The sequence below is a fragment of the Vipera berus genome (assembly GCF_964194415.1).
Source record: "Vipera berus genome assembly, chromosome: 1".
Lineage (NCBI taxonomy): Eukaryota > Metazoa > Chordata > Lepidosauria > Squamata > Viperidae > Vipera > Vipera berus.
Window position 1 is genome coordinate 159786412 of NC_138202.1, and position 18640 is coordinate 159805051.

The window sequence follows — 18640 nt, forward strand, 5'->3', positions numbered from 1 at the left end:
TTATAATTTGAGCTCTTCTCCAGATTCGAAGGGATACAGATGACCCTTGTACCTGTGGTTTTCTTATCCCTGATTTGTGAATTTAAATTTGCAAAATGCACATCAGATCTTGTTATCTGTGATAAAAGATTTTATATCAGTTCAGTTTGGGAAGAGAGTTTGTGTGTGTGTGTGTTGCGCGCGCATGTATTCTACACATGTGCAACATATTAACAGAATTTGATGCATTTTTTTCTTTTTGTTTTATGCCTTCAAATCAGTGTTGACTCTTGACAACTGCCTGAGCTAGGCCCTGTAGTTTTCTTGGTAAGATTTTCAGAAGTAGTTTGCTTCTGCCTTCTAGGGTTGATAGTGAGGGACTGTCCCAAAATCAGCTAGGTGGCTTCATGATGAAGGTAGCACTAGAACTCCCCATCACCTGTTTTTTAACCTGCTGCCTTAAGCACTGCACCAAACTGGCTCTTTGGTGCAAGCATAAAGTATGCTGATTCAGGGACTTGTTATTCACATTTCCTTTTTGGCTAGAATGGATCTTCTATATATAATAAGCACCAGTGGTATGTCTGTAAAATAACATGGGCATTATCAGACAGAAAACAGTGCTGTTGTAACTTTGAAAGATCACTAAATGAACAGTCATAAATCGAAGACTCCCTGTACTTTCTCAAGGTAACAGGACAGAGGGCATCAAAAATCTCAGCCACAACCACAGAGTTGAAGGCCTGGCATTTTCATGTTCCTTGTGACATATATAGAAAAGAGGAATGACTTCAACTGCATGGTTATGGCGCTACCCTCTTGACCTTTTTTGAGCATCCCTGCTCAAAACCCCTGACGTACTTACACTGTGACTTGAGAACTTTACAACTTTCTAGGATAACCTAATCACCTTCTTTTATACGTAGTGGCGATTACATCATTTAGCCAATGTTAAACACCAAGTTTCCTGCATTATAAATTGTAAAGTGTTAGATGCTACTTTTATCTTGGGGGATAAAATGTGAAATGTTCAGGGATGGCTTTGATGGTGCTTCAGGTGTTTTATGGAAGCATATGGGGGCTTGCCCATAACTTAATTAAAAAATAAAATAAAAAATAAATACTTGAAATGGAGGATGTCTGAGGATTAGAGTTCTTCCAGAATAATGTTAGAGTTCACTAAGCAATTCTGGGTTGTCCTTGAAGAAGTTCTAGACTGTGATGAGCAGATGGAACCAAAACTGGAATGGCTTACCTACTTTTCCCAAGCAAAGAGTTTTTATTAATTTGATATCGTGAATATAAACAACAGACTTATAAAAAAAAACCTGAATGGGAACCAGCTCTGCATCCGAGATACTTAATGTACCAAACTTGCTAAGAGTATAATAGTTTGTCATGTCGGTCAGTCCATATTCAGTCTGTTCATGATATTAGATTGCACACTTGTTTACACAAAGACTTGATTTCAGAGGAGAGAAATCCATTCTGTAATGTCCTAATAACATACCTGCTAGTTTAATTTTCTTCTGCTTTTCATTTTTTACAGAGAAGGTGGTTCTCAAACCTCAGGATGTTTCAGTGTTTACGACACTCAGTGTTAATGGACGCCTCTTTGCTTGTCCTCGTGACCAGTTTGACTCACTGGTATGTATCTTTGCTCAGTTCCAAACACTTCTCAGATGAGAGACAATTCTTTCAAGTTACCTATACCCTAAATAAGATCTCTTATTCTGCAAATTCTGCTATAGCTTTGCAATAAAATATCATTTCAGCCTCTGAAGAAACTATCTGTGCAAAAGAAGAGCGGATTTAAAACTATTAAGTAGATTATAAATATTTACTGACTCATACTAGCTATCCAAACCTATTTTCTATGAATACATGGGAACAGAATGTGGCTAGTTATTGTCTTACACTAAAGACTGATTTGATTTGATAAGGGCGGAAAATATGACTGATATATAATTTTATATTTATTATATAAAAATTATTTTGGTCATATAATTATTGTAAAAATGCAGGGCTTTTTTTCCTCATACAATGCCCAGAACGGAGTTCCGGCACCTTTTTTGGATGGAACCTTGTAGGGTATGACGTGTGAGTTCTGGCACCTTTTTTTTTTTTTTACAAAAAATGCACTGTAAAAATATATATGCGTTATGACTTGAGCAGTACCGTATGGGCTGGAGTCTAATAAACTCTAGGAATACAATAAATATTTTGAAATAGTACCACAGGACATATTTACCAAAGTTGGCCACATTTGAGAAAACGTTTACAAGAACTTCCCAGTAAAGTAATTCTACCATCTTCCACTGGGTTCCATTTTTGTAGATGTAGATTTTTAAAATATATTTTGTGGTTCTTCAAGTTCATTCTCATTGCCAATCTATGTCAGCAGAAATTTTATGGGTCCAAGTTTCAATACTGGTTCTTCTTTTACTTTTAATGAGTCACCTTACAAGCTGATGTCTTTCATAAGTAACTGTAAAATAGAAGTTTTGCCACTGCTTAAAAGGCAATGAGTTTTTCTAAATCCAAATACTTTAAAATAAAAGCAAAAATGTAAATATTTGCACATTGCAAATACCTCAGCTCCCTATGATAATAAAAGATGTTGATATTACTAAGGAGAGTTTTGAGGTGTGTATGTTATCTTCCATCAGCATTTAAGGATTTTGGGGTGAGCAGAAGACAACCTAAGTACTGTGGGTTGTTTTTTTTTTTTAAAAAGAGAAATCTTCTGAGCAGATATGACTATAGTTTAAGGATAACCAAGCATGAGTGTATTCATAGAGGTTTTTCAGTCTAGAAGGAATAATTGGTATTAATAACTAGAGTTTTTATTTTCTATGATTAAGTCTGCCTACTTTTAGGTAAAGGTAAAGGTTCCCCTGCACATGCGTGCTAGTCGTTTCCGACTCTAGGGGCCGGTGCTCATCTCTGTTTCAAAGCCGAAGAGCCAGCACTTGTCCGAGGACGTCTCCGTGGTCATGTGGCCGGCATGACTAGACGCCAAAGGCGCACGGAACGCTGTTACCTTCCCACCGTAGTGGTCCCTATTTTTCTACTTGCATTTTTACGTGCTTTCGAACTGCTAGGTTGGCAGAAGCTGGGACGAATAACAGGCACTCATTCTGTTATGTGGCACTCGGGATTCGACCCGCCAAACTGCTGACCTTCTGATCGACAAGTTCAGCGTCCTAACCCACTGAGCCACCGCGTCCCTTCTTTTAGACATAGTCTAAAAAATGCCTTCTTTTAAACATAGACTAAATTGGACTTTTTTGGACCTTCATTGGACCATTTGCTTTGAGCAGTCCTGCTGAAAGCAGGCACTGCAAAGATAGTAAAGGTAATCCCTGCATAGTGACCATAACTGGAACTGGCAAATCAGTTGTTAAACAAAGAGGCCACTAAGTGAAACTGCAGCTGTGCTTATTATCCTGTTTCAGCTCTCCTCTGTTTTACAGACCTATAAAATGCAAGGATTGTTCATAAAGTTACTTTTTCATCCACCATCATAACTGCGAACAGTTGCTAAATAAGACAGTCACTAAACAAGGACTACCTGTATGAGAAGGCAGCTTTCAGCTCTAGTGCCTCATCTCTGCCTGTAAGCAAGGAAAACCACAGAAGATCTGGGCTAGTGTTCGATTGCATTCTTCCAAATATATTCTAAAATTGTTTCTGCTGAGCAGCACCATAGGAACAGCCCATTTTTCAATACTAGTTTAAGGTAACATGAAGAAGGTGGTGGGGGGAAACCAAATGTGGATGGATTGCACTGCCCTCTGGTGGAATAAAAAGAAACTAGAAATGTAGACTGCGTCTAGGAATTAAGTGAAACTATTAAAACAAAAGTGAAAATGATAAGAGTACAGTACCATTTTTATACTCAGTTTCAAAAGGAAAGTTAATCTGGAAGAAATATAATCCCAGAAAAGTAAAACTTCTTATAAGCCCCCATATTTTGAAACTACTGTAACTAAAATGTCAGGAATAAATGACTCTTTTAAGACTTGTTCAATCTTATATTCATGGTAATCACAGAAACATGAAAAACTCCAAAATACCAACTGTTCCATCTTCCTTCCTTTCCCCTCAGAAATCCCTTATAAGTATAGCGACCGTATGTCTTTATTATAAAAGAAGGTCCTTTATTTTAAAAACCTGTCCTTGTTTTATATTTTTATTTATTTTTACTTATGAAGCTTGCTCAGATTTGCCGCTTTTTCAGGTTGTTCTTTCTTTTTCCAAGAAATATGGTGACTGTACTTATAAGTAAACTGCTGTCATGTGACTGTATGCAATTCACAAGCCAAAAAGAATCAGAAATTCTGCTTCTCGTCAGCTGTTGCTATTGTTAAGCAATAGCAATATTAAGCAATAGGAAAAAAGGAAACCTATACAACATATTCCAACAAAATGGATACCCAGGCAACTTTATCAGAAAGTCCCTGAACACTCAACCCAATGCAACACGACCAACATAAACCCTAAAAAGAATTACACTGCCATACATCAAGAATATTTCAGAAATCACCAACCGACTACTACAGCCACATGGAGTCAGCATAACACACAAGCCAACTAAAGCTCTTCAAAATGTCCTAAGTAAACCCAGAGAGCCAGCAACCTCAGAAGAAAAAAACAGGAGTCATCTACAGTATACAATATAATGACTGCAACAACTGCTGTGTAGGTCAAACAGGCAGAGGAGTGGCAGAATGCATCCACGAACACCAACAGTCAGAAGACATGATGAAAACTCTTTTTTTTTTATCCCATTTATATCCCGCCCTTCTCCGAAGACTCAGGGCGGCTTACAATCTAAGAAGCACAAATCAATGTGCTTAGCAATAGCCTTCATTCTATGTATATGCCTGCTTATTAGGGCTTTCGGGGGGCCCCAAGCGGCATTTTTACAAAGTCAGCTTATTGCCCCCAACAATCTGGGTCCTCATTTTACCTACCTCGGAAGGATGGAAGGCTGAGTCAACCTTGAGCCTGGTGGGACTCGAACCTGCACTAATTGCAGGCAGCTGGTGTTACTTAAGGAGGCATTAGCCCACTGCTCCACCAAGGCTCACTTATGTTCACAGGATGTAGACAGGCTTAACCATAGTTTCAATTAGGAAAATGTGACAATCCTAGACCAAGCCAAGTCCCAAAACACCAGGGAATTTCTAGAAGCCTGGCCAACTCTGACCAATTCTTCCTACTGGAGAAGGGCGGTATATAAGTTCAATAAATAAATATCAATAGACACATAGACATTAACAACATCTACAGACTATGCAAGAGAGACAATCGACCAGCCAAAAAAGGGAATAAAAAGACCCAAGCACCTCTCCACCACCACCATTCAGCACCGAGATCAGCATAGATTAACCATCAGACCAACAATCAAGTAAACAAGACCCCAATCAAGAAATTGCCAAAGAAGCCAACAGTAAACAGCCCAAGAACCTTTAAGACTCCCCCCACCCCCCAACACTGAGAGGGCAAGCCACTAAAATGCAAACTGACAGCAAACTGCACTCCTTACTAGCACTGATGATGTTACCTAGTTTGGGTAATGAAACATCTGCAAGAAAACAAGCAAGCTCAGAGAGCACCTCAGTAGGAATATTTAGTATGTGTGCAGTCTTTTATAGACCAAAAAGGCTTGCAGACCACAACAGCAAACATTTCATCTGCATTTCCTCTTTGCTAATATTTATCAAGAAACTGCTTTTTCTTTCCTTTTTCCGATGGGTAAGATCATTTTGGAAATATTTTCAAGGGCAAGATGTTGATTCTTACATTTGGCTTAATTACAAAGGAGCTGAGAATCCATGTGATCTGCCTCCTTTTTTCATTCTATATAATCATCTTTCTCCAGCAGTCCTTGGCTTCCCATGTTTCTGTTAAACCCCAAGGGAATCTTTTCAAATTAAGAATCAAAAGCAGCTAGTAAGATAGCGGAGCAACAGAGAAATAAAAAAGGCAGAAAGTGTGGGGGGAGAACACCTCCTGCTTCAAGACATCCACAAAAGAAAATGTTTCAACAAGTGCTGAGAATGACATAGAAAAATAGAAGCCATATTTGCAGAGCAGGAAGATCTGGGAGGAAATGAAAGACAAATTTTAGCATGTTTTTAATTTTTCATACATGGGGCTCCATAATCCTTGCAATAGCAGTGAGCAATATTTTTCCTATATTAAAGAGGGAATTGAGGCTGAAGTGGCATTCCTAATTCAGTCTAATGGTTTAAAAGCTGAGCGGAAGGTATTGATTTATATTTTATTCCCATAAGCACTGGCAATGCTTTCTATAATGCTTCCATTAGGTAATTTGTTTTAAATATAGTTTTAAACTTAGGTAACAGATAGAAAGAGATTTCTTACTCATGTATGAAAATGCTGTGCATTTTTGTGTTGTAGTATAATCTTGCTTTTTCTGCCACGTTTGGAAAAAAAAATATTTTCTCTGAAGAAAGTCTTGCATTTCAGTTCTTCTGTGTTTTGACCACATGCTAAATTGGGAATCTCAAAAGAGCATGAATTCCAACAAACACCAAAATTCTCTAGTTCTTAGGATTATATTCTTACTTCTCCTAGGTACCACTACAGGAACAAGAAGGCCCATCGACAGGGACGATGGGAACTTTTGAACTCATGAGCTCTAAAGATCTAGCATACCAAATGACCATTTTTGAATGGGAACTTTTCAACTGTGTTCATGAGGTAAAAAGAATGAATGTCTATAAGCTTTTAAACTTTCTACATTTACATCAAAATGTGATACGATAGATAGAATAAAGATCTGTACATTTTCTGCCAATTATTAAACTGCCGGGAGGGGGGGGGGGACAAATCTTTGGGAACAACCAGAAGTGAACTATATGCAAATCATTTATCATGCAATTTAATTGACTTCGTGCCCTGTTAATCATAAAAATCATGTATAGGGAAGAAGCAGATCTTATACTATGCTGCATGTTTATGGAATTATACTTTATTTGAACAATAGTCACACATTACCTTATATTATAGAGGAGGAACAAGTGCTGCTCTTTATAAAATATCTGTCTTCATTGAGAATGTGAGGTGAGGGAATAAAGACTGAAAACTACAAGCAAACCTGTATTTTAGAGCAGAAGCTTCACTTTGCACAGTATGAAATAACTATAGTTTCTTTTAACCTCCATATCAGTGGTTAATGTAAACCAAAACACCATCCACACCTTAATTTGCCAATGGTTTTGAAGTATGTCTTCAAATCATGGTTTGAATACAGTTCTGGGCTTTTGCTAATCAAGGTTTGTCCAGTTCACTCATAATGGTAAACCCTATTTATTTCAAATCAAGAAGGAAGGAACCAAAACCTTCCAGAGGGAAGAGTTTAAAGAGTTTTTATTTATTTTTTAATGACTTCCATTTTCCCCTTGCCTTCTGTTTTCTAGCTGGAACTGGTTTACCATACATTTGGACGGCACCATTTTAAAAAGACAACTGCCAATCTCGATTTATTTTTACGAAGATTTAATGAAATCCAGTTCTGGGTCGTGACAGAGATTTGCCTTTGCTCCCAGCTCAGCAAGCGTGTTCAACTCTTGAAGAAATTTATTAAAATAGCAGCCCAGTGAGTAGACTCCAACTCCAGTAGATTGCAGTGGGCCTGGTAACTCTCTCCCACTGATGACAGTAGAGCCTTCACCATAGAAAGCGCATCAGAGCACTATAAATTTGGCAAGCATGGATTATTATTTTTTTGTATAAAGCTATTAAGCTAAATCTACGGGACTGAAAATGTCTTCCTGTGTTTAAGTTAACCTGTGAACTGGTTTGAGGTTAGGATGGATTTGCCCAGAACACTAATTATTACACAGATGTTTTGCACAACTCAGTGCCTCAATTTTACATACCTAAGTGTTCTAGAACACTGTGAACAACCTTGTACCTTCTAGATGAATTGGGCTACAGATCTCATTGGATTGATGACTGGGAGAACACATCTGGAGGTATTGGAATGAGGAAGGTTGAACTGGTACAGTGTTTCTCAATCTTTGCAACTTTAAGATGCGTGGACTTCAGCTCCCAGAATTTATCAGGCATGGAAATGGAAGTCTGGGAGTTGAGGCGCTCACACACCTTTAAAGTTGCAAAGGTTGAGAAACACTGCACTAGTCATTAGCTTGGCCTTAATTATCCTAATAACTGGAATGTGTGGAATGTATATAGTGGCACACGTCCTTTTAAATTTAGATTAACAGTGGTTTAAGTAAATCACAAAAGGCAAGTTTCTAAATTCTCATTTGGACATTAGTTTCACTGGCTCATGTATTGCTAATGATAGCAACTACGGCAGGCTGGCACTCAATTCTGTTCAGATCTATACATAATGAATACATATCCAACATGCCAGAGGATGTTCTTAGTCCTTCTCAGCTTGGGGAGTTAGCACAATAGAAACAAAATATATAATCTTTTTTTACTACATACATCTTAATCTTTTTTTGTTCTATATTATATCCAGTAGAGGGCAGTAGCGTATACAGAAAAGAAGAAAAAACCAAATTCCTTTTCTTAATAATTACCGGTAGCTGCAAAAAAGGAGAAAATGTTATACAACTGAACCATTTGTACAACTTCCATCTGCTGATGTATCAGTGCATTTTTAATAAGAAAATATAATAGAAAATACATTATTATCGAGACAATCAGCTAGTTAGTCTATCGGTATTGGTGTCTTGGAATTCAACTTTCTGTTTGCTTCCATGATTTTAATAGTTTTGCCTTGGTAAATTGTGTAGCTCAAATACTCTTCTGCCCCCAGAGGTTCCTCCATTCGCAAATGCATGCCTAGAGTTCTGGGTCAGCTCCTAGGTCAGGAGTAGGCAACCTCGTCTCTTTTATGACTCATGGACTTCAACTCCCAGAATTCCTGAGTCAGCTGACTCAGGAATTCTGGGAGTTGAAGTCCATGAGTCATAAAAGAGCCGAGGGTGCCTATCCCTGTCCTAGGTTCTTTTGCGGGGGGGGGGATGAATGAAGAGAAAGCCAAGGTCAAAGTTGATTGGCTGCCATTTCGGCCCCTCTCCTACCTAAATGTGGGGAGAGATAGCCATAGGCTCCTTCCCAGCTTCTTCACCTCCATTTCAGCTTCTCCAGTACTAGATTGTACCACTCAGGCAAGCTGATTTGGCCCAATCTAGTTTGTCTAGATGCCAACCCCTGGTCAGATTGCACCTTCGTAAATTGCACCGCTGCAAGATTGTCTTCTTTCATAAAGCACGGTAACATATTCAAGGCCCACATCATTTGCTCATTAGGTTTATTTATTATTTTTTGGTTGAATTTATATACCGCCCTATTCCCGAAGGACTCAGGGCGGGTGACAAAGTACACTGGCAAACCCCTTCTTTTTTGCCTGCATTGTTCATATTAAAGTCGTAAAAGTTATTTTTTTATTACGTGTTTAGTGTGATAAATGTAATATCTTAAGCTTAGAGAAGCAGTAGTGTCCAATGAGCAAGAAGGAGCAAGTAAAATACAGGATTGGGCACTTCGGGATGTTAAGAAGAGCCCTGCAGGATTAGACTCAAAGCCAATGGAATCTAGCATCTAATGTGCTAACAAGATGCCCCGGGGAAGTGTCATTCTGACCTATTGTGCTAAATGCAGTCCAACAGTGCTGAGGCGGCTTCGCTGAAGATGAGGGAGAACAGGCAACCCACTGTGGAAACCTATTCGCTCTCTGCCTAGGTGCTTAAGCATCGAGCGAGAGGAGCTTGGGGTGTGGGGGTTTTTCTTGGAGTCATGTGGCACAAACTGGAAGAGGTTGGAGGGGGATGATAGGATGGGCCTGCACGTGGTTGAGGGTCCTGGAAGGAGGGCAGCATCCAAGGGGTGATTTTTATTTATTTTTTTAAAGTCCATTATTGGGCTTCTCTGGATTTTTGAGGATGAAAATAGTAGCAGGACACACCCCGCTGGAGGCAAACTATTTTTATTTCCACCCATAAACATTTTCCGAACTTGTCCAGATTTGGCAGCAAATGTTCAAATGTTTGGGGAGGGTGGAGATTGGTTTAAGGCAGAAAGAGGAATGTTTGACTCCCAAATCTTCCTGCATCCATTTCCACCTTTATTAAGTGCAACAGTAGAAAAAAATTGTGCTGCTAAGCATGGTGTACAACAGATTGCCCATCCCTGTTTGGATGAAGGCAAGGGGAAACGGGCCCCATACCTAAAAAGTAAGGTTCATATTAGGGCATTGTCTAAATATCCTTAATTGAAAACATATTTTCCCAAATGATAATCTGTGTGATTATAGTTCTAGACTGAGTTTTGATAATATAACAGAACGATCATTACTGACTGAAAGAGAATGATTAAATCATTAGAATACAAATTTAAAAAATGTGTTTGCATCGCTAGCACATATTAAACCTTTCTTAGTTCAGGATTGCTGGTTATTTAATTGAAGGAACTTGCTTAATTTAAATTTAAGGGCCTAATTTAAATAGTTTTTTTTGGCCATTCCAAATGGCCTTTGCTTCTGTGTAAATATGCTTGGAATTGTAACCTAATTTATGCCGATTGGTGGCCCCCAGGGGGAGATCCTTCTCTGTGGGCGCTCCGGAGCTGTGGAATCAGCTACCGGTTGAGCTCCGGATGGCGCCCGATCTTCGCTCCTTTCGTCGCGATCTCAAGACATTTCTGTTTGTACAAGCCGGCCTAGCCTGAGGGGGAGTGTTGGGGTTATTTTATTTTTCGTTTTTTAACTTTTCTGGGGGTTTTTAGTGTTGTATTTATATTGTTTTTAACTAGGGCAATTTGTTTAATCTTATTTTAATGTTTGTATTCGCTATTTTATTCTGCCCTGTGAACCGCCCTGAGTCCTCAGGGAGAAGGGCGGTATATAAATGTTATTAAATTAAATTAAAATTAAATTAAATTAAATTAATAAACTTGCCACTGCAGCTATTTATTGTTGCAATAACAAAAACATTTTATATTCTCAGACCGAGTTCAAGTATGTTTATTTATGTATGTTATTAAGTTCAGGGTAGAAGAACCCAGTTCAAAATCAAACCCATTTACAGTACAGAAATAAGGCTTCTTCTTATCTTTTTCCATGTCCGATTTTTTTTCCCTTTTCTCAAATTGTGGCCTTCCTTTCTTCCAGCTGTAAGGAATATAAAAACTTGAATTCTTTCTTTGCTTTGATTATGGGACTAAGCAACGTTGCAGTGAGTCGCCTTACAATGACCTGGGAGGTGAGTGCAGTTCTTCCAGGACTTGATTTTGATTTCTTCATCTGACTTGTGTGTTGCTGTTTCTTTAGAATAGCAAAGGAGACTAGGCTGACAGGACCCAATAGGTGCTTATATACTTATGGTGTTAGAGAGAAGAAAGATACAGTACGTTTAAGCCTAGTTGTGGATCTCTGGGTATTTTCAGTGGATCATTCAAGATATCTAGTTTTCAGTTGTAAGCAGCAACAAAATGATTCTTTTCTTCTCTTCCCACCTATCCAAATGAATGCCATTTGTCATGACTGATTTTTTTTCCTACAGATCCCTTTTGTGTAAGGACCCTAACTATACGTCCTGATGTTTCAGTAGGGAAAAATCAAAACCATTCTTGCCTATTCAGATCTCAAATCCAGTGACTTTTTACATGTTGGACATTGGATTTTTTTTCTCCCACATCACTGGCGACCTTTGCTACGCCCCTCAGTATCAAAAACAAATTTCCGTGAGGCCAGGCAGAGGACTGCCCCTTATAAAAATAAATCTAAATTCCCTTTTTTTTCCCTTAGGCGGGGTTCTTCCTGTTCTCTGCATGACTCGCTAAAAGTTAGTTCCAACTCCTCTCAGTGAGCTTAATTAAGCTTAGGCATTTATTTATAGCATGGCTAACTTGCCGGCTCCTTCTAACCTTGCAGTTCAAAAGCATGTAAATGCAAGTAGATAAATAGGTACCACTTCGGTGGGAAGGTAACAGTATTCTGTGTTTCACCATATGCATTGCACTGTGGTGTGATCTCATGCTGGCCCCGTGACCGTGGAAATGTCTTGGGACAGTGCTGGCTCGAAGGCTTAAAGAAACAGAGATGAGCACCGACCCCTAAAGTCGGCTATGGCTAGCGGAGTAAAACCTGCAGGCATTCCTTTACCTACCTTTCCTTAACCTGCATGCTTCCACGTGAGAGTTTACTTGTTCATCCTCCCTCAACGATTACATCGGACGAGCATTTGAACTGACAGTGCCATTTAGTGGTAACCTTTCTTATTTTCCTACGACTTCTTCCCACCTGTTTTCTTAATCACAAATAACCAACCAACAAGAGAAGTAGCTGGAAAGCTGTTCAGGACTGCTCTGTCAGTATGGGGCGTGAGTGTGGGTGTGTTATATGGCTGGTTTGTTTTTTTTAATGCCTTTGAGTCAGTCTTGACTCCTGGTGACTGTCAGGACATGTCCCTGCAGTTTTCGTGGTAGCATTCTCCTGCTTCAGAAATGTTTTGCCCTTCCTCCTTCTTAGGGCTAAAAGAGAGTGCCTGGCCCAAAGTCACCTCTCTGATTTAAGGCAGGATTATTATTCACACACTCATGATTTCTAGCCTGGTGGTTTCAAGCACGATTGCAAGTTGGTCCTCCGCATTACTGTAGAACTCATTCTTGGAAAGTGACACCATTTATGTAGTAGCATCAATCTGAGTATTATGTGATAGACTTGCACTATGCAGTATCGCTGGGAACCGTGCACTTGGTAAACAGTAGGCCTTTAAACGTTACAAAGAGCTGTGAATGATGTTGCAAGATTATTGTATGTGGGGATGTGGTTAAAAAACGGGACCAGCTCTTTCCTGAGATGACTGATGGGAAATCCAGATTGGAATTTCGTTTCCTTTGCGGCTGCTTAACTTCTGTGAACCAAGGAGCAAAGAGCTCTCTATTTCCCAGGGTATTTTGGGGTCTGCAACTAAATCTGCTCCAAGCTTCATAGTTCTCTATTTATAATCTGGTTGCTAGGAAACTTGCTGTATTTTTCACTGCTGCTTTGTTGTAAATGAGCGGTGGAAGAACAAGATTTTCTGCCTTCTCAGACGTGTTAGAGAACTAGGAACAAGACACTCTGCCCCTTCGTGTGAAGATGAGCACAATCACTCTCCTCACCTACAACAGGGCCTGGTGGACGGCATGCTGTCTCTTTGGTATAGGCCATATGAACCAGCAACTGAACTGTCCTTGTGCTTTCAGGAAATCAAGCAATCTAAATTTGATACAGGATTCCATACGGGTGTTTCTTTGTTTTTACTTGGCAGAAACTTCCAAGCAAGTTCAAGAAGATCTATGCAGAGTTTGAAAGCTTAATGGTAAATAGCAATCGTGATTTAATTCTATGCATGGCACATCCTGGATACATTTTATTTCCGGACTCAGTTCTAAATCCCTCTGCTTTCTACATTTTATGTGTCCTTGTGTGACTTTAAAGAATTTATGATCCCCTTACAGTGCTGATAAAACAAGCATATATGACTAATAAATTACACTCTCAGGGAAACTGTTCTGAGAAAATGTCTGTCCTACTTACAGTCGATCTGGGAAATCTAAAAACTAGCCCAACTTTAAATTTGTTCATGCACCAATTTTACAGAATCCTAGTTTTATAGCTTATAGAGATGAATCAGCAAATGCACAAAGAAGAAAAAAAAATTAAGCATGTTACCTTATAAAACCACAGGGTAACTTTTGTTACAGATAGATGGTTAGCTTTTAAAAAAAATGTACTTCAGATACTAATCCTCCTTTCAAAATAAAAGTGGCTGTAATTTACATATATTTGAATTTGACAATACCTCTTTCTTTTTTCTTTTCTTTTCGTTTTTTTAGGACCCTTCAAGAAACCATAGGGCCTACAGACTCACAGTTGCTAAATTGGAACCGCCTATTATTCCCTTTATGCCTTTACTCATCAAAGGTAATGAGCTAAAGGGGGGGGAAGATAAATTTTAAAATGAGATATTTAAAATTAGACGTGTGATCTTGTCTAATAAAGATGGGAAAATATCTTTAAAATATATTTCATTTCAATATTAACTTATTTAGCAAACAGGGCTTCTCAAAATATATTAAACATTACGGTTGGTTTTTTTACAAGAAAATACTTCAGGTAAATGTATTAGGGTCAAAAACTGATACATATTCCTTAAATAAAATTTCTACTGCTTATATGGATTGTTTTATGTTGCAGACATGACATTCACATATGAAGGCAACAAGACCTTTATTGACAATCTGGTGAACTTTGAAAAAATGGTAGGTAATGCGCATTCCCAAAGCAAATGTTTTGATGAGTGACATCCTTATCAGGGAAAAATAATAGCTTTGATTTTGGAATGTGGGTTTCTATTGCTGTGGAAAAAGAGTCTTAGCAGGCAGCCATTGGAGCAGGAAGCCATCAGATGATAAATTAATTCAAAGTTGCAAAAGATCCCATTAATAAGAAAACTTTCTCATTATCAATCAACCAGTAATTTTAGCTCAATGGATCCAGAATAATGTCTTTTTGACATTTCATTTCCTGTTGCAGGTTAGCTTCGTTCATTGAATGAATGAAGCCGTGGCAATTTCCCTTACATGATTATGCATCACTCTTAATTTTCCTCTGTCATCAATTTGGGTCCAAGGTTTAACCAGTTTTGTAGGTTCCATCTTTTTTCAAAAGCAGCAGGTTTTCAAGGCTGTGCCACTTCATAATGCTGAAGTGGCTCAGCTATTACTATTTTTAAAAAAAAATCAAGACATAAAACACATCCTTGATCTCACTGAATGTTGATAACAGAATTTTTGAAAATAGCCTATATGGCAAATTCTGTGGATAGAAAGTATTGCATAAAATAATTTTCATCTTCGCCGTTATAGTCTGGGAAGATTCAGGCACAGATTTACTGCATTGCTGTTGATGGTTATGGTTAGAATTTTATGCAATGTCTTGTAGTATTTCTTATGTCAAAACCTGATGCCCTCTACATTGTAGTGTTTCTTGTATCAAAGCCCTGTGCATTGTGTTGCATCTGTCGTGTGCTTGTATATTGGGAGACTCTACCCCACTTACATCATAAAGTTGTTTTCCATTGATCAAATGATTAAATACTGTGAGGTTTCTTTAACTTAAGACCGTGTCTGTCAAGGGCAGACACTGCAGGAGGAACTACATTTACATATACAGTTTCAAGGCAGAAAAGAGGAGTCCTCGGTGTTGTGATTCTTAACAGATATGTGAAAGCACACCAACAAATCTTTCTGACCCAGTGGGAAAATAAATGCAATTAAAATTTGTGCCGCTTCCATGGACTGGGAAATCCAGATATCCCTAGGCAGCAGCAGAGATGAAAGGAGAGATGACCCGTCTAGAAATGGCTGGAACAGTGGTGGACATCTTGAGGGACAGAAAAGGGGCACAAATGTGCCCCAAATTGCTCCCCAGCTGACACAGTTTGTCTCTAGAGGTTCAGGGCTTCCCCAAAAACTGTGCCATACTCCATGCACAAGCCACAAAAAAGCCACAAGCCATCCCAAGGTGTTTTTACCGCAGAAATTCATCCAACTGACAATTCAGAACGGTGCTATCAACTGCTGTTTCTCCTATTAACTGGGGCCCTTCACCTGTGAGATGTGAAATGAGGATTAGCAAATGGGTGCATATTAGTTTTCAGGCTTTATGGATCTGAACAAAAGGAACTCACAGAGTGATCCTTACAGGGGGAAAAGAAGGGGAAAGCATGCTTTCATTTTTGGAACATAAAGATTATGCAAAAAGTGTGACTTAAACAGTAGTTTTTGTATGTGTATGAATATTTATAACAATATTGAAGCCTGGTCCAGGAACGGATTAGCAGATAATGTGGTTGGCCTCTTGCCATGATTTTAGGCTGTAGAGGACTTGGATTGGATCTGTGGTTGTGGGACTACTACATGTAGGAGATGATTGGAGGAGGAGCAAAGCCAGAGTCTCCATGGCTTTATCTATCTGTTCTGTTCTGTTTTGGAGGAATCCAGATCTTCTTTTTACTTTGTTTTCCCTCATACAACTTCCAAAACACAGTGCATAAAAAGTAAATTCATTTTAGGTGGGTATACAATGTTGTACAGTTGAAGAACTTGGCTGCTCTTTCAGAAACGCCTCCATTATTATTATCTTGTCCCTTATATGCATGACATATAATAAGACCCACTATCATTTCAGTACAAATCAATATCAAGAACTACCCCTGCATCATCAAATTACTGTTTCAGAAACAGCCTTATAATTAAAATAGAGCTGAGAGGTTTCCCTTATCCTTGTTACGGTGTGCAACAGATATGTGAATTTGGCTTTCTTAACATTTGCTTGAGTTGCTTTACTGAGACGAAGGAATTATCAAAATTCTTCCTTGATATTAAAGGTAACTCAACTGAGGGGGAAGACAAGTGAAATGACAATAAACTTAAATTCCATTGATTTAAATGGACTTATCCCAAGGAAGACTAAATCTAGATCTAACTCAGTAGGTGCTATAAGAAGTTTGTTCTTATGTTTACTTGAATTCAGCATCATTTTCAGAACTGCCTCAGGTTAACATGGGAATAAGAAACCTATTCAGTATTGAAAACCACATAAAGAAAGCATTTTACTGAAGATATGGAAGATAGGATCCCATTTTGCTTTGATGGCATAGGATATACTGCATATTGGGCTAGCAGAAATCAAGGATGGCAGAGGCTGTTAGCAAGAAAGTATGAGTATTGTATGACTTGTGGAGTGCTCTTAAATTAGTCCCTTCCTGAGCTTTGAAAGGAATTGTCTCATTACAAGTAGGTCAACCTGATCAGCTCATGGAATATAAGGGAACACTATATTGTCTTTTCTCTTAGCCATCAGATGTTTTGGCCAGAGCAAAAACCATTGTTTTCATACCTATGAATTCCCAGAAACATTGGTCTGTCTATCATTATAGGATCAATGCTGGATAAAATGAACTTGCTTTGGTCCATCCAAAGGATTTTTAAAATATTCCTAGAAATAGACTTTTATCAGCATTCAGAGCATGCTAATTTGAATTTAGAATGAAGAGAACAAGGAAGAAAAGGATATTACATACAGTATCTATGCATTCAAGAAGGGTTCCACATGATTAATGGACTCCCACATTAAGAGAATAGCACATAAAGAACTAAACCATTTAGAGAAAGCTTAGATTAATGATATCTGTCCTGAATAATGTCTTCCTTATCAAGCAAAGGAGCTGGTAATGGGTATATGGACTTTTGAAAAGATGTAGTACGTGCTTTTAAAATAGTTACCTTGGGAAATTGGACTAATTTCAAAATTGTTATATCGGAAGACAAAATATGAAATGGCTTTGTGCATGCTTATTGTCCCCCAAAATTTCTTATCCCTTATCCCTAGTTTAATCTTTGGGATTTTTCTTCTGGGTAGGTATCAAGTGAAGCAAAGAGTATGATAGACAACAGTGGAAATGTCCACAGACATATTGGTGTCAAAGAGCTCAAGTTTAGGAATCCAGGATGTATAGAATTGGTGCTTAAATTTTCTTTCTTTGGTGATTTTTCCCCCCCTCTATTTTCAGCGCATGATTTCAAATACTATTAAGAAAGTGAGATTTTGTCGGAGCCTGCCTTTCAGTAAGTATTGCAATGTTTGTGTTGTCATAATGACAATTGTTCATCAGTGTATAATGTCATAGATTGGAAATAATGAACAGAAAGTAGAAGTAAAATCAAATGCCACTGAAATCAGCTTTTTGAAGATTCTTTGTAATGAATTGTTTAAGTTTGACTTGGACTAAGCATACCAATAGTTCTTCATTCATGTTTCATCAGATCCTGATGCGTCTCAAGCAAATAAGAACCATCAGGATCTCCGGGGTTATGTCCGTCAGTTCAATGTGATCGATAACCAGAGGACTTTATCACAGATGTCACACCGTCTTGAGCCACGGCGTACTTAAGTGTTGGGGATTATACCTCCCTCTTTCTCCAACACAAGGTCCTTCCTAAGAACAACCCTCTTTTTGGTACTGCACTGCCACTGCAGAGAGAAGCAACAATGAATTCTAAGATCTTTGGCCATTAATGCACAATGTTCCTACCACCCAGGAAACAATAGATATGTTTGGTTGTTGAAGAGAACATGATCGGTAGCTGAGAGGTTGCCAAGATTGTTCACTCTACATTCATGTAAAAAGTTTTGTACATAATAAAATGTTATTTAAAAATGGAGAAAATTCCAAAAGCTGGTGAGATGAGTACTGTATTTAAGAAAAAAAAGTATGGATGGATTCCTTTGCTAATAGAAGAAATTAAATGTCCACTACAAAATTAAATGCCCAATGGATTTGCCTGTTCAGCTTACATGGTTTCAGTAGCAAAAATTATCAGTAGCAGAAAAAAAATATAGTAACATCCTACCATGTTTTTCATATTCAGAGAATAGTTAAAAGCCTTTTTTCCCTGCAAGAGAAGTATATTTTTTAAAAGTCAACTCTAACCACACTTGCCTTACAGCAGTAGAGCATTATGGCCACCTCTGAAGCCCTAAGACTGGCCGAGTCCTTAATACATTGGTATCTAACATGTAGATTTCATTATATTGTTG

General features: G+C 38.4%; 1 protein-coding gene across 5 annotated transcripts in view; it reads left to right on the plus strand.

Moving 5' to 3' along the window:
• RAPGEF4 (Rap guanine nucleotide exchange factor 4) overlaps window positions 1–18163 on the plus strand; it is a 182544-nt gene extending 164381 nt beyond the window's left edge. For 4 of the 5 annotated variants that reach the window (XM_081313438.1, XM_081313436.1, XM_081313437.1 and 1 more), the window contains 9 exons: window positions 1529–1626; window positions 6589–6714; window positions 7434–7612; window positions 11162–11252; window positions 13305–13355; window positions 13873–13960; window positions 14234–14298; window positions 17613–17667; window positions 17866–18163. In XM_081313438.1, coding sequence (XP_081169564.1) covers window positions 1529–1626; window positions 6589–6714; window positions 7434–7612; window positions 11162–11252; window positions 13305–13355; window positions 13873–13960; window positions 14234–14298; window positions 17613–17667; window positions 17866–17993 — 881 coding nt within the window. In that variant the 3' untranslated portion in view covers window positions 17994–18163. The remainder of the gene's footprint in view (window positions 1–1528; window positions 1627–6588; window positions 6715–7433; window positions 7613–11161; window positions 11253–13304; window positions 13356–13872; window positions 13961–14233; window positions 14299–17612; window positions 17668–17865) is intronic. The other variant, XM_081313440.1, reaches the window with a different exon arrangement.
• Window positions 18164–18640: the final 477 nt, after the last annotated feature.